The 16,234-nt window shown below is 39.8% G+C and overlaps 1 protein-coding gene across 7 annotated transcripts in view; it reads right to left on the bottom strand.

Moving 5' to 3' along the window:
- The window catches only part of dab2ipb (DAB2 interacting protein b), a 132,779-nt gene that overhangs the window by 93,031 nt on the left and 23,514 nt on the right, over window positions 1-16,234 (bottom strand). For 3 of the 7 annotated variants that reach the window (XM_061060795.1, XM_061060799.1, XM_061060796.1), the window contains exon 1: window positions 5,445-6,323. The exons of the other annotated variants lie outside the window; for them this stretch is intronic. In XM_061060795.1, the coding sequence (XP_060916778.1) occupies window positions 5,445-5,568 (124 nt within the window). In that variant the 5' untranslated portion in view covers window positions 5,569-6,323. Of the gene's footprint in view, window positions 1-5,444; window positions 6,324-16,234 lie in introns of those variants that run through there. 7 annotated transcript variants of the gene reach the window in all.

The raw sequence follows: 16,234 nt of genomic DNA, 5'->3' as shown, positions 1-16,234 counted from the left end.
ATATGGTGAAAATATGACAGCGAAATGATCAAAGAAGGAGGCTGCCTACGTCGATTAGCGAAGCCTTTGTTTAACAAAAACATGACCTTAATCTCAGCGAGGATGCTCCTGCACAAAATCCCCCAAAAAAACTGATCAAAGGACTAATCTTTTAAGAGAAAACAAAAAAAGTGATTCCCTTTTGCGATGAAGTAAAGGCTTGAACTTGGCATGACTTGGCTCTAAATCTCTTGTTCACTCCCTTTCATTGTAACATCTATAGAAGATTATCACCTGTACATGTCCAGCCTCCCTGTGCTTAGGTGCTAATGTGACTTGGGCATCGGAAACTGACTCACGCTGAATGTGTGTGTTGTTCTGGCCGTGTTTCCCATCAATCGGCTGTATTTATGTCCTCACTTCCCGTCAGCACACAGACACACACATTAAGAGGGAAATCTGGCGACATCATCATAAACAGCTTGACAAAAACTAAGCATGACACACACGCACTGATCAGAAGTGTTTCTGGGTAATGACCCATTTAGAATAGGATTAACAAGGAGAAACTGTCAGTGGTAATGCATTATTGAGTAGTTTTCGAGTGGTTCAAACACTTTCTTGCAGGCTGCTTGCACTGAGTCTTTCTTTACTGTTGTTATATTTGATGTTTTTTTACACAGTTGCTACTTTGCTACTGTTAAAGACCAGCTGTGTTTAGTTTTGGGTTGTAATGGCAGGAACCTGCATCTTTTAGTTCATGTGAGAGAAATTTGGGAAAACATGCTTTGTGCACTTACTTTACATAGATCTCCTCCTTCGACACATTGTGCTGGACATGTTATTCCGGTACAATTGTTAGACTCAACTATTGTTAGAGATTTTTGATCGACAATTGATAATTGGTTCCCATCACCACTAAACATCACCACTAAACTTCCTCTACTAAACTTTTTTGGTTTTTGGTTCCTCTTCTTGTAATGTGTCCTTCGTTGTGTTTTGTTTAGTTCTTCTTTGTTTTAAAAGACTGTAACCATGGTTGCTATGGACCTGTAAGGCACACTGACAGACTGTGTGTTCTATTGGCTATACAAAGACTTGACTGGACTTGTCTTCCCGACTGCAGCTGCTAACCTCATCCCCCAACATTTCACTTTGATTTTTTGTTCATGTAAGAACAGTTTTATAAGAAGGTAAACATTTTGGGAAAGAAGCATATACTCACTTTAAGAGAGTGAAACAGTTTGTCTGGGTAATAGAATCTGAAGGAAAGTAAGTCTGTTCATCAGGATCTAAAGCAAACTGATTAATACATGTTTTCTTGTCTGTTCAGTTTGTATAATGTCACATTTAGCAAAAACCACAATGTGGCCATTTTTCCACAAACCTCAGTCTCAGGGTGGTAAGCTGCGTTTCTGGATGCAAACTTCAGCTAATATTGCTGTTTGGTTGTAATACACAGTGATATAGAAAAGATGGAAACTCTTAGCTCACGGTACAGTAATCGAAGCGGTCTTAGATGCTAACTTTGGCGAACAAACTTTGTCTCAGCATAGCTAAACTAATCTAAATTTAGCTAACAAACTGCTGGCTTTAGCTCAATAATGAATGTCAAACACTACTTCTTGTGCAAATGTTAAGGCTCGGTTGATGTTTAAGGGCGGCAGTAGCTCAATCTGTAGGGACTTGAGTTGGGAACCGGAGGGTTGCCGGTTCAAGTTCCTTTAAGGACCAAATCTGGAAATTAGTCTGGCAGCTAGAGATTTCACTTCCTGAGGACTGCAGAGTTGCCCCTGAGCAAGGCAGTGTAAGTATAGGCAGTTGGTGTTTAGGTGAGAGGTTGCAAGTCGTGAAGTGAAAATGCAGTTCAGGACAAAAAGAGTGAGATCAATGGAAAGAAAGGAAGACCGTAAGTGATTACTTCCTAGAGAACCAAAGGGTTCAGATGATAAACATACCGGAGGGAAAATAACCCAAACTCTGTTAAACACTCCTGACAGCAGTCTAACTAAATCTTTACAAAAACATACAGAATGATCTTCTCAACCCAGTCAAGAAACTGCCTGACACAAAGCAAAAGATAAGAGACAGAGGCTTTACTGAAAAATCTGCCTCTGATTCATTTGACCCCTAAAACTTCCCTTTCTGAAGAGAATGAAAACTTTTAGAGAGTTAGTAAAACTTCTCCACCAAAAGTTCTGGACAACATGAGGCTAAGAATGTACGACAAGTGATGAATAATGACGGTATAGCACTCAGAATAATTGGGGACAAACAGTTTCATTGGAAGAAGACAAACTGTCAGCATCAAGAAAGTCTGATCAGAAAATGCTGCTCTGTCTTTTGCTACCCGTCTGTCTGCACGTCTCTTTTTTGAGATAAGCAGTCATTGCATGTAAATGTCAATAACCAAAAAGCAAAAGAAGGGGAAACAGAGCCAGAGGAATGTGATTGTGAACCGTAAAAAGATATAACATTTTCCATCCACAGATAATGGTGCTTTGACATAAACACACATACTGAGAAAACAATAACACATGATCTCATGCAACTGCCTCCTAAGCTGTCCCGGTGACCAAGAGGGGTGGCAGAAACTTTCTACAGATAAACTCACAGAGCTGTTCATGGCTTTGGTGTGTGAACAAATATACTAATTATATACTGGACTTCTGCTGGGCTGCTTCAATGAGATACAAGTTTTCAGCAATATCATCCAGCTCCAGGCAGAATTAACTCTTTACTCAAGTAAACAGTTTGGAAGTTTGTTTTTCTTCTAAGAAGACTGATTTTGAAGAAAAACGCTGACATTTTGAGGTGGAAAACATGGATAAATATAATTTTGTTTATCTTATCTTAAAGCCCAAAACCAATACGTGTATAGATATAAAGTTAGTAACCCTGACAGGTCAAAGAAATTCATTTGGCTGCAAAATCCTCTTCAATAACTTCATCTATTCAACATCCGGGCATGATTTGCATCATACTGTCTGTCTAGATATACTTAAGTAGCTCGGCTGAACTTCACATAATTTCATCAGTTTGATGTTACCAGTTTTTAAACAATAACAAGAAGGACACAAGAGTTTCCTGATTGATGATTTATAAGAATTTCTTGGCCAAGCAATGAACTAGGGATGTGTGCAATTATTTCTATTTGATCCATCTAAGTACAATTCAATTTTTGTGACGTACATCAGAGAGTAAGTACAACACAAGCAAGGATCTAGAAAGGAGGAAACAACATTAGGAAGTGCAAACTAACAGCTTTGAGTCCGGCACACAGGTGCTGACAGGCCATGCACAGAGGCAAAGCCCAGCATTTACAGCAGTTCTTGAGAGTTCTAGTCATCTATCTTTGCATCTTTCTAATGTTTACTTGCATAGGTGCAAGTATAATTGAGGTGAACTATTGCATCACACTGCAGCCTTTACAGCCTAAGCTAATTTACAATGCTGGCCCCTAGATGGGCCTTTAAACCTAATTGAAATCAACAAATACACAAATGATTAAACATCATCACTCTTGATAGTCTGTACCAGAATTACTAGTCAGTTAAAGTAATTACAATTTTTGATAGATTCAAGCCTGATATGCCAGTCAAATGTTGTTTCCCAACTGGATGAGGGAGTGTTGTCATCGGGCTTCATAATGTTGAAGTTTAAAAATAATAAAGACAACTTCTCCAACATTCTCAGGAGCTTCACTAATCATTTGCTTCCTATTGATTCAATTTTAATAATTGCTCTAGAGTCATGAGATTAGCTAATGAATTCTGCCAAACAGGGACACACAGTTGTCAGTTCAGGTTCTCTCAAAGCACAACTCTTTTGATTATTTCACAAATATCAAAGCACTTTTGAGAGAAGTGGTCTTCTAATTCATCTGGTAACAACCTCTCTTCCCCCTTTGTGTGTGTGTGTGTGTGTCACTGTGTTAATGTGTCGTGTGTAAAAGTTTGAGCCAGCTCTTAGCCACAAAGATCAAGGCAGAGTGTGTTTGCGTGTGTGTCTTTGTACATAAGCTCAAATGCATGAGTGTGGGCTCTTTAGAGAGCTGAATGATACAGTAGGGGAGACTTCAAAGTACCTCTTTCATCAGCCAGTGGAGCAAAGTGGAGATACACAAACCAGCACCTCCATACACTGTTTGCCTCTTTCATGACTGTGTGTCACTTTGCCTGCATCTCAATATAAAAGCCTGACCACATTATATTAAATACAATAATGAAAGTTATGCTTAGAAGAAAAGGAGCAAGAATCAGTTTCTGCAATAGTTTGAGAATGGATCTTGATGTTTTCCTGCCAGAGCTATTTGTCTGGAGAAAGTTTGCATCATATCCGCACAGCAACAGTCTTTTACTTATGATCTTGGTTGGCAAGTTACAGCAGTTCACTTGGAGAAAAAAAAACAACATCAATAAGCTGCAGATTTCCGAGATACTTCTTTTCTCTCAATTCAACTAAGTAGAGCCAAGCCTGCGGGCAGACTTATCACTATAACCTTGCAGTTCAAACGCAGCCTGCAGCGATGAGTGCAGGCGTACTGCGAGGCAGCAAAGTGAAGAAACAGAGCGCTTGAGGACGTGTGCAAACGGAAAATAAAGTGCTGAAAACAAACTGACTGTCTTGCAGCGTTGCTTGGCTGCTTTGGACAAAACAATATTCGAAGGTACAGCACCTCAACAGGGTGGGACTTGGCAAGTTGACACCGAGCTGTCAAGTGTCAGGTGTTTGGTGGTGGTGGTGCAATTTAGAGAGTAGCATCATCTTGTGAATAGTGACGCCAAATTGTCAGCTCACTGTGTTTCATGAACACACACCAAGGCAGAAAAACACTTGTGGAGTGGAGTGTTTCCATTAGGTCTATAATACCGTTTTTATCAAGTAGAGATTTAAAGATATAATGTATTCCTTCCAATTATTATTCTGTTAGCTGGACTTAAATTATTTTCCAATATCCATTCCCCTTTTACCAGTGCAATAAAACAAAAATATTGGGAAAATGACTGCTGACATCTTTGTTACCTTTGACAGGATTTTAGTATTGGACCCTTTTTCATGACTTTTTCTCACCAATTCCCAAGACTACATTTGAGGATGTATTGATGTGTTCATATATCAGTATTTAAGACCTAAATCAGTATTATAAATTGATAATGGCATGGGAAGAATACTACTCTAAAGATGGTTTCTGACAAACAATATTACTGAAATTGTTTGAAAACTACAACTGCCTGTTCTTGTTTAGCTTTCAAAACCACCAGTCATCAGCAGAAAATGCACTAACTTACAAGCAATCAGAAACACTGTGTCTAAATGCTTATTGGCACAAACATGGCCTATCTGTCTTTTTAATGTTAAAGAAAGACATTTACGAGAGTTCACTTGAGGCTGTGTAGTGGAAAACATGAGGCCAAAAGTGCTGCATGTTGAACTTTTTCAGCAGTGGTAATCGTTTTTATTACCCCTGTTGGTGGATGGCCTGGTGCGACTGCGGGACCGGCTCCGCTGACGCTGCAGCCTAGACTTGCCGAGGAATCTGTAGTAGTACGAGGGTCTCCCAGATCCCTTCCTCGTGACCCCAGCCATGGTGCTAAATAGTTTCCACCAGCAACAAGATATCCCAGCTCAGCAGCAGTAAAAAAAAAAAGTCCTCTTGAGTGTGGTATCAGTGCAGATAAAGTCCAGACAAAGTTTCTGTTTATCACCAACTTCTCTAAAGAGTCCTCTTGCAGACACTCACTTCTACTTAAGTTTAAGTCCTCGTGGATTTGTGTCGTGATCAAATCAACTCCATTGTGAGGAAAGAGAATACTAAAGCATCAAACCTCCACTTCTGCTCAATACTTGTGTGCTGTCCCAGAAGCTCAGGCTTCTGCTCCACCTTTGAACACTCCCCCTCAAAGTTTCCCACAGCGATATCCCAGAGGCATGATGTCCGGAATACTGGTGAGTGTGTATCCTGAATGACAGGAAAGCTGCTCCTGTTCCCACTGGCAGAGTGCAGCAAAGGAATTTTATAATTTTCTCTTTCATAGAGCAGTAAAGCAGTCTCTTTAAACAGTTACATCCAACCAAATCCACTATGTCTAACTCCTGTGACTGTGTTTGAGTGTGTGTAACAGGCACACACACAGAAACACACACACACACACACACACACACACACACACACACACACACACACACACACACACACACACACACACACACACACACACACACACACACACACACACACACACACACACACACACACACACACACACACACACACACACACACACACACACACACACACACACACACACACACACACACACACACACACACACACACACACAGTGCATGCTATGTGGCTGAGAACAACAGGAGAAACTTTGGGTTGTATAGAAAACACGCACAGAAAGCAGCCTTCAGTGGAATGGAGTTAAAAAGACAAATATCAGTTTACACTATGTTTTATTTACCTCCACCAACCACACTAACGTGTATAGATAAAACAACATGTGGTGCACTAAACAAGTCTGACTAGTGTCAGTCTGAAAAAAAATACACAACCACTGTATTTAACCACTGTTAAATACTCCTGATCCAGTCCTAGTCACATTCCTGGTTTTACTGCTTAACCACTTTAATTTCCCTCCCTAGGCAAGAAAGGCATGGCAGGGAATGACAGCCTATCAGACGCAGATGTAAATAAGGCTGTTAAAGATGTCAAACAGCCAATCAGAGAGAGCTCTGGAGCAGAGAGGTCAGGCAGATGGACTATAGTCCATAACAAGAATTACTGACACAAAAACCCAATTGCAGTGATGCAGAAATGTGTATAATAGGGCTCAGTGATGCCAACATGTTCACATAGTGATTTTGACTTGTCATGCTGGTCGACACATATATAAAGCGGCAGTACAGAAAGAGAAATTTCAAACTGAAGATGTACAGATTGGTCAATTAATTGACTTGTTGATGAAAGAAAACTGTCAACTACTTTGATAAAAGCTTAAATGTTTCAGTCATATTCAGGCAAATATTTATGATGTAAAGAAAAAGTGTTTGGTGGTTGGACAAAAGAAGCTATTTAAAGGTCATGTACAGATTGTGCACTGTTTGGTTATGGGTAATTGTGACGAGCAATTTCTTACAGATGGACTGGGATGTTCTTAGTTTGTTAGCTTGATGCTAACACATAACAGAGATTGCCTCTAACAGGCTAACAGATTTAGCATCCCGATGGCGGTATTTTTGACTTAAGAATCAATCTATTTTACTAAATGTTACGTACAATCATGGCCTGTATACAGTCTCTGAGTAAAATGGAATGTTTCTTTAGCTAAGAGGTTTCTTAGGTTCTGAGGTTTTCTAGTTTTTAGCATCTCTACAGTCTGTAACACTACAGTTGTGTCACCTGACTCTTACTGTCTTCTTCTGTTGTTGTTTAATCTCAGTTAGCCTAGCATCAGCTTTCAAATCTGCGACAGCAACTGTCTGGCTGTAGTACCGTTTTACGATTTAGCGCCAGTAAAAATAATGGCATTTTTTTATTTAAAGATGAGATATAAGTCAAATGAAAACTTGTATCTTTCATAAATTTGCTATTTCAATATATGAAAATCATGACCTATCGCTAATACATAGTCTAGTATACATATGTGATGCAAGTACCTAATCAAACACTCCCTCTTGCCCTCTCACAGTCTCTCTCACTATACTGCAGCTCAATTGTTCACTGTGTTGCAGCTTGTTGCTAGTGGGAGCATTGGGTACCATAACGCTACACGCTGTGCAGAGTTTTTGTCATTACCTCGACCCATAAACTCACAGAAACAGAGTGCAGCAGTGTGCGAATGTGTCTGTACGTCTCTAACATAAGCTTCACTGTTCCTGAGGTCCCGCAGAGAGTATTTAGCAGGACCATTAGCAGGTATACATCACTCGGGCTCCAGCAGAGGGAATGTGAAGGCCTTCAGGCTTTACACCGCTGCTGCAGGGCTCATGAAACACCCTGAAGACACCGATAGAGAAAGCCGTGGTACACACAAGGTGTGTCTAGGTTTTAAGAACTAGCTTGGAATGTCACATATACACAAATTAAGGCCACAACAAATAGCCATCAGTAAATCCACTTCACACAGACAAAAGAGGCGCGTGTGAAGCCAGTCTACTTTTTTAATGACATAGCAGAACTATTTGTCTTGCCTGTATAATAGTCACTGTGGGAATAGCTACCTTCAATGACTTCTTGTTAGACAGGCGCAGAGTCTATACACAGGCAGACCAGAAAATCAGGGTCATGCAGAGTTTGTGTTCTGCTCGTGGCCTACGCCAGCTCCACCACAAAGACACCAGTGAGCAGTGTGAGGGCCAATAAAAGGTCAAGACAAAGAGGTTAAGTAAACTAAAGGCTTTTGTTTTCATTGGAATGCCAGTTGGGAACTCTTGCAGTATGAGATACATACAAATGATCAATGACTGTCCAAATAGGTCTGAAATGTTGAAGTGTTGAAACAAGCTAAATATCTATCAGATAGTGGGAAAAGACAGAGGAATATCCATTGGGAGACCACCATTAACTACCATTATCTACAGTACACATTAATGTTGATAGCTGATACAAATGCTTGTAGATGTGCTGCGATTTGAAAGTGTGATATGAAGACCAATAACCAAACATAGCAACAGTCAGCTGATAAATAACTAGTATCAACAATTTGCCTAAAACTAAAGTACCTATCTTTATTTAGAGAAATTATTCCGTTTTCTTTTAATTTTAAGTAGAAAGCTGAGAGCCTGAGTCCAAGCAAACACAAACAATGCGAGACAAGGACCAAATATCGAGTATCGGCAACCTTATCCTTTGTTCCCAACACTGAAATATGTGGATGAAATGAATGCATCTCATAATTCAATTCAATGGGCTGTAAAAAAAAAAGGATAAAGCTGATCTGCAAGTTTCTTTACACACTTTGATGGCACTACTTCAAAACCAGGCTCTCCCATTAGGTATTTAATAGTCCACTTTCCAGTCAGTCAGCACACTGAGTTGTTAATTCACATGAGCAGAGAGGAAAAGGTTTGGAAACGAGTCTTACAGGCGGATACAGGCACACTTATGACTTGAACATGAATATATATTCGTATTTTACTGAAAAGGTTGCAACCATCAGTAACCACTTTTCTGAGCCTGACCAACTCAGCCCAAAGGCACCAATCAAAAGTGCCTCACTCGACTCATTCTCCTCTCTGACTGAGGACGAAGTCTCTAAGCTTGTGCTAGACTCTCGGCCCACCACCTGTCCTCTGGACCCAATACCATCAAGCAGACTCAAAGCTGATCGTTTGCTCTTACTGACATTGTTCCCTTTTGTTCTAGATCCTTGCTTGTGTTGTACTTACTCTCTGATGTACGTCGCTTTGGATAAAAGTGTCTGCTAAGTGAATTGTAGAATTGTAGAATATCCAGACAAATGCATTCATGAGTCAAAGCCATTACGTTTACTAAGTGAGTGCAGAATCCTTAAGCATAAGCCCGACATCTAGTGTGTTGTTGTTTGATGGTGAATGTATGCACAGCCTAAGGGATGACATAACTTCCTGTTCTCAAATATCATCAAAACACTCTGAACTCAACAACAAAGGTAATGTTAAAGGTGTACTGCAGTCTAAGTGGTAAAATGATTAAATTTGGTGGTAAAAGTTTTGTTTACAAAATATAATCCCTTAAGTAAGAGTTAAGCTGTCTTACCTGTTGAAGAGTCAAATGGAGGGAAGGGTTGAAGCCAAACAGCAGCAAACAGGAAAGAAAAAAAGAAAAGCACAAGTTAGACAGGCTTGCATTGAAACAACATTTTTCTCTGACATCACACTCTGGGTGGGAGGCTCAAATGCTGCTTAAAAAAAAAGGACAATGTCATAATACTGTGTTTAGGGTTGTTAATAATATATAAGCTGAGGGAATCTGACAAATCGTCATGATTTCACCCTTTCCTAATTGACTTTTCAACTGAAAAGGGAAACAATAATACAAATCCAGGGGAACATCGAGGCAAAGTTTAAAGAGGACATATAATACCCCTTTTCCACCTTTTAAAATAGTCCCCTGTGGTCTAAATGAAATGTGATGTGGTCAAAATATAACGTGAATAAAGCACCAGAGGAGGTTTGTGACCCTTTATAAACCAGTTCTCTCCGTTGTGGTGTGTGTTTCTCTTTTAATGCAATAAGCCCCCCTTGAGTTTTCCTGGTAGACATCACTCCTTCGCTAGCAAGAATAAAAATGGCAGACCTGCGGAGAGGGGATTTGTTTTTTTTAACAGAATCCCACTGTGATGTCACAAGAAGAGCAAATTTGAAATGGGGCAAATTTCTCCATGTAGGAAGACTTATGCAGAACACAAACGAAAGGACTGGATGGGTTATTTCACATTTTGTGGGTCGGGAGCACGTTCCAGATATGGATCCAGTGGGGCAGGGCGCGAGTATGGTGGGATTGGGGGTATACTGCAAGTCCCTTAAAGATATTAATGTCTTAAAGTCAAAAGAAGTAAGAGTGGATTCCTGGAAAAATCCTTCTGTCATCTCCCCTGTCATCATAACCAGGTTGTTGAGGCTGTACAATATTTTTAAAAAAGTACCTGGGACTAAGCAATGAATTTGTCCCTGCTGCCATTGACTTTTTAAATGACCACCGCAACTGTGTTGCTATTTCATCTGTTTTTATCTATTGTATTTATTGTCCATTGGACTTTTACTTCTTAGTGTCCTTCTTATATTGTATGTTGATTGGATCTGGATTGGAGCACAGGGATAATTAAAGACAACCTTGAACAATGGTATACACACACGCGCATGCCCAATCAGGATGAACGTGGATGACTGTGGAAGCACAATACAGAGTAGATCCTATATTTCTGTGTGAATAAGACTCTCCCTAGACCATAGAAGTCAAGTCACTAAAGCCTTTTGAGCTCTAACATATTGCTTAGAAACAGCTGTGAAGTATCCAGCTGAGGAGAAAATTAAACTAATTCAGAGCAAACAAAAAGACAAAGAGAGATGTATTGATTCTTAACAGCACGCTCTATTGTCTCCACATGGATAGTGTGGGTCTCACACAGAAAAAGCGACACACACTGGCTATTACACCTGATATATAGCCAGCCATTAGAAGAAAACAGCTCAGAGGGAGTCACAGGGATTAGTCTGCTTTGAAATAACAGAGTAGATCCACATGTGATAAGAATCCATAAAGATTCAAGGATGGAGAGTTGGGGCAAAACTTGTTCGTGTGGAAATGACAAAACACATTAGTATGGATTACGGGCAGTGGATAAGCCAAAATTGATAGCTACTGCAGCTTGAATCTCCTTGGGCAGATAATAGTTTACCCTCTGAAAGACAACTTGACTTTATTATATACAATAAAGTCGGAACTGCTCCCGTGTAAACAGCAACAAACTATCCTTGATGTCAGTCAGAGACGAGAGTGGGCAGTTGTTTTTTTCATCTTCAATTCCAGATGCTGTTGAATCACAATTTTTCATTAATTTAACCCTGTCTTGGTTTAAAAATGTAAGGTGGGCAAAACAGAAACTAATTTCAAAAAGTCCAGGGAGATGCAGTTATATACTTATTTTGATTGACAATACAGTATGATTGCAAAAATGACTCAACTCAAAGACAATGAGCTGCTAATTAGTTCAGATATTTTTGTTTCAGTCATTTGCCAGTAACATTTGTTTGCCTTTCTTTTTGGTTTTTGACCATTTTTTTTTTATTAAAAAGGAGGTAATGATAGTGTACCTCATCAAATATTGTAATGTAATAATGTACCTTTATGCTCTGAGAACAGTTTGAGCCTTTTTAACCCCCTTGTTTTTGTTTTCTTTTACAGTAAAAAAGTCCTAATCCTAAATATATCCAAAATTTGATCCAAAATCCAGTGACAGCATGTCTTCTGTAAACAGAAGAGCAGCATATCCTTGTCAAATCTTCAGAGAACTTCCAAACTGTTAATTGACTCAAGTTAAGTTTTGTATATTAAGTCAAAAAGCTAATGCAAAATATGTATACTGTACCTGAGTCATTGTCTTATGACATAAGAGCAGCCTCTGATTGTGAGAAACATTCATGAACTGAGAATGAGCCACAGGGTCGATCAAAAGTGCATCACTACTGACCCCTTCTGGAGAACCTGGTAACGTACAACCGATGGTGACAGAAACACTTTAAACTGTCCGGATTGTTCTAGATAGTTTTAACAGATGCAGTCACATTGAATTCACGGTGGGAACTACTGTAGATCATAGAATGACAGCGCTGGGAACTACTGGAACATGTTTTTCAAACACAACTACAACTCCAATGCATATGAACATATTCTTCCAATTCAGGTTTTTTATTTACAGCAACACAGCAAGAGACAGAGCTATATAAGACACTTTGTTTCACAGTCCAAATTATGCAGCGCACCCTGACATTGTAGCATCTAAATAACGCAGACCAATAAACTCCTAATCCGTATTAATCCACAAAAATTCAGTTGAGAAAGGTTTAACACAAGGACGGATGAATCAATGACCTCTTTCCAATAACAGGAGAGCTTCTGTTCTCCAGTTAAGGCTTTCATCACAAAGATGTGTTAGTGTTTGATCTTCTTATAAGCAACCCTTTAATCCACTCAAAGATCATCTGGTTCACTGACGGGACAGTTTACGATTGTACAGACAGAATTGCATCCTGTTTTCTTGGAAAGAAAATACTACTCTTACTTTCTAAAAACCATAAAGGTATGAATCATATGTACGTATGTAGCCAATAAATGGTGTACAGTATAAACTGTCCTCATTATGTCACGTCAAGGACCCCAAAACTACAAAAAATACTCATAATACAATACAATAATTAAAAACCAGCATCACCCATATGATATGATTTTTACATTGAGATGTTTAATCACTGTGTAGTAATCTCATGACCAAAATTAGAATATATTCTGTCGTTGTGTTACTTATGAGTGGGATTATAGTAAATCTATTTCCCGGGACCCCCTGGAATCCCCTTGAGGACCCCTGGGGTGGTACTTAAAAAGGAAATTAAGAGACGGAGATGCCATATGCCCCTGTGGACACAATGTCATAACCAAAAAATGCCTTTTGGGAATACATTTTAAAATATTAGAATACTCTTGATGTAGTGTGAGACAGTCCAATCATTGATGTGAAGTGCTGGTAACTTTTAAAAACTACCACAACTTCCATACCTAGAGAGACAGTGATTTAAGTTTTCCGACAACACATTTTTTTCTGTCTGAACACAAACTTTGACCAAACTAACTGATACTCCTGCTGCTCTAACTACAGACGGGTGCCATCTCTATATGCTGCCCTTTCTTCTTCCTCTAATTCAGGCCTTTCAATCCCTCTCTGGCCCCAGAGTAAAGGCCAAACTGCAGAATGTCCCGACCCAAGCACAACTCATTATACAAGCATAGAGACAGACGTAGAACAGAGGAGTCAGTGTGACACTGCTGGCTGCCCAGAGACAAACAAGATGAAGCAGGAGGAAGAGGAGAGGGGGCGAGCTCTTTTTCACGATGATTAAAAGGAATAAAGAGCACAAACGAGGAGTGAGAGAGGGAGGAAGAGTAGAGAGAAATAGAGAGGTCTCGCTAATGAAGCAACCACTTGAGACGAACACAGACAGACCACTGCAGTGTTGTTTTCAGATGTGACATCAAAAGTCCCACACAGTCATACGCATTCATGCACCATCATGCTCAGTCACAAGCCACTTGTATTCATGTACAGAGGAGGAGTGGTTACAGTGAGTCAGAGAAAACGTAACACACACAACCGCATATTGAAAACTTCAAATTAACATGAATCCATTCATAGCAGTTGACATCTGCCCATGCCACCAGCCCTGCACTACATCACCTGTTACTGTCCATGCCTCTTGCAATGTCTTTCTGTGATAAATATACAAAAGATTCTCTTTAATACTTATAAATACCGTAGTCATTTTAAGGGGAGCGGAATTGCTAAGCGGTTATATCGTGTGCCCTATGTACAGAGGCTTAAGTCCTTTAGGTGGGCAGCCCAGGTTTGACTCGGACCCATTGCACTGGGAGAGCCTGGGCACTTCTAATTTTATCATTTCCAATTTACTGATCTGATAAAATGATCCAATCTGTGACAAAGCTGTGATCTGACAACTGAACATAAACACATTTAAATGTACTAAAACAAATGGTCAGAAACAGATTTCTGTCATATAAGGTGACACAGTCATAGCCTTTACTTTAGTATACGGCCGATCGTGCCTATTGTAGTGCATAGTCACCCCACTTTCAGAGCCAGGAAAAACCCTGCTGTCAGTTATTCTTAGGTTTATTGTTTAAACATTTGATTAACAATTAAAGAGGGTGACATCTTTAAATTATTTTCAACAGTCACATCCACACATTTGTTAGGTTGGAACCAAACCTATAATGACCTGATTATCATGTAGTTGGTGATTATTTACCACAGTGGAGCAAACTGTTTTTTTTTTAAAGGAAAATGGCAGCTTCTGCATTTGCCCTGCTCTCGCACACTGACACAGTACACAAACACACAAGCAATCACACATGGTGAGGCCTTGTGCGATGCTCATCAAAGAGACAATGCCAGGCTTACAGTGTGAATAGCCCCACAGTCTGTTGTTGACATTTAAGCAAATGTTCGCACAGGGGAACACTGCTCCAATCAATCCAGTGTGGATCAAAGAAATACTCGCAACACACCGAGGCCAGCAGAAGACACACACACACACACACACACACACACACACACACACACACACACACACACACACACACACACACACACACACACACACACACACACACACACACACACACACACACACACACACACACACACACACACACACACACACACACACACACACACACACACACACACACACACACACACACACACACACACACACACACACACACACACACACACACACACACACACACGAGAAGGGATCACTAGCTGCATGGCTAGACACACATCTGAACACTCATCTCCATCTAAGACAGATTGATTGAGTCTTCATTGATCCAGCTGGGGGGGAGGGGGGATCCTGGACACATGTTCATACAATGAAAGCTCCCCACAGGTTCACGCTGTCCATCGTCGTTATAGTAATCCTGTTCTTATTTAATCCAAACTGCAATTCCAGTTTAAATCCCATGTCAAACAACATGCTATCAAAGAGGGAAAGATGAATAAAAACAGAAATACTCATCTGTGTTAGGCAACCTCTCAAAAACAAACATTATTCCAAGTTCCCCAAAAAGTCTGTTGTGACAATACTTTTTTCATGTCCTAGATTTGTTGATATTTTTCTGGCAGCCATGGCAGCTGACAGCAAGCACTTTATTAGGGCTTTTTTTTTTTTTTTTTACAAGATGCTGAAATAATGAATCCTCTTCCTTGTAAGAAGCATCTCCTCAATCTGCAGGAGTCTCTTCTCTGTCAGGAGAGGCTTTAAAGATGCACAAACAAACAGAGGACAGACAAAGAGAGTCAGGAAGCAGCTTTTATTGGTGATGAAGAATATCATTAGAGAAGTGAGTCTGAACAGCTTTAATCATCCTCCTCCTAGTTCATTCCTAAACTTTTCACTTTACCTTTTTATAACAAGCCCCTTTCTCATATACATGTAAGGAAGATTCATCATGACCAATTCTCTTTCATCAATATCTCACTTTCTTTTCTTTGTACCCCTAGTTTCCTTTTGAAATGACACAAAACTCTTCCATATGCCAAGCATACAAACACCGTGTGTACTGATATGCGGATGTAGCATTAAATGAAGTGGATTTCTTTATAACCTACAATACATACACACACCATAATAGAAAGCTTAATACGCAGAGATTGGCTCATTAGATACATACCTTATGGGTAAGAGGGAACATGTTCTGTGATCGAAGCCAAAGTTATTTTCTTCTAAGACACCCTAATGCTGAGTTAGCTTGATAGGGTTCTAAGGTTGTGAAGACATTATCATATTCTACAAATCTCTAAGAAGCTGATCATGGGACAAATGTATCACTTCGGTTTTTCTGCAATTCATATTTTTTTGACATGGTAGACTAGTCCTTGTCATGGCTGAGGCAGCGGCATTATTGCTAATGGTTAAAATAAATGCTAATATCCAACTCAAGGCAATGAATAGATACATTATAAACACTGAC

The sequence above is a fragment of the Labrus mixtus genome, chromosome 17 (genome assembly GCF_963584025.1).
Source record: "Labrus mixtus chromosome 17, fLabMix1.1, whole genome shotgun sequence".
Taxonomy (NCBI): Eukaryota; Metazoa; Chordata; class Actinopteri; order Labriformes; family Labridae; genus Labrus; species Labrus mixtus.
Note: the sequence above shows the minus strand (reverse complement) of the source record. Positions and strands in the feature narration are given on the sequence as shown.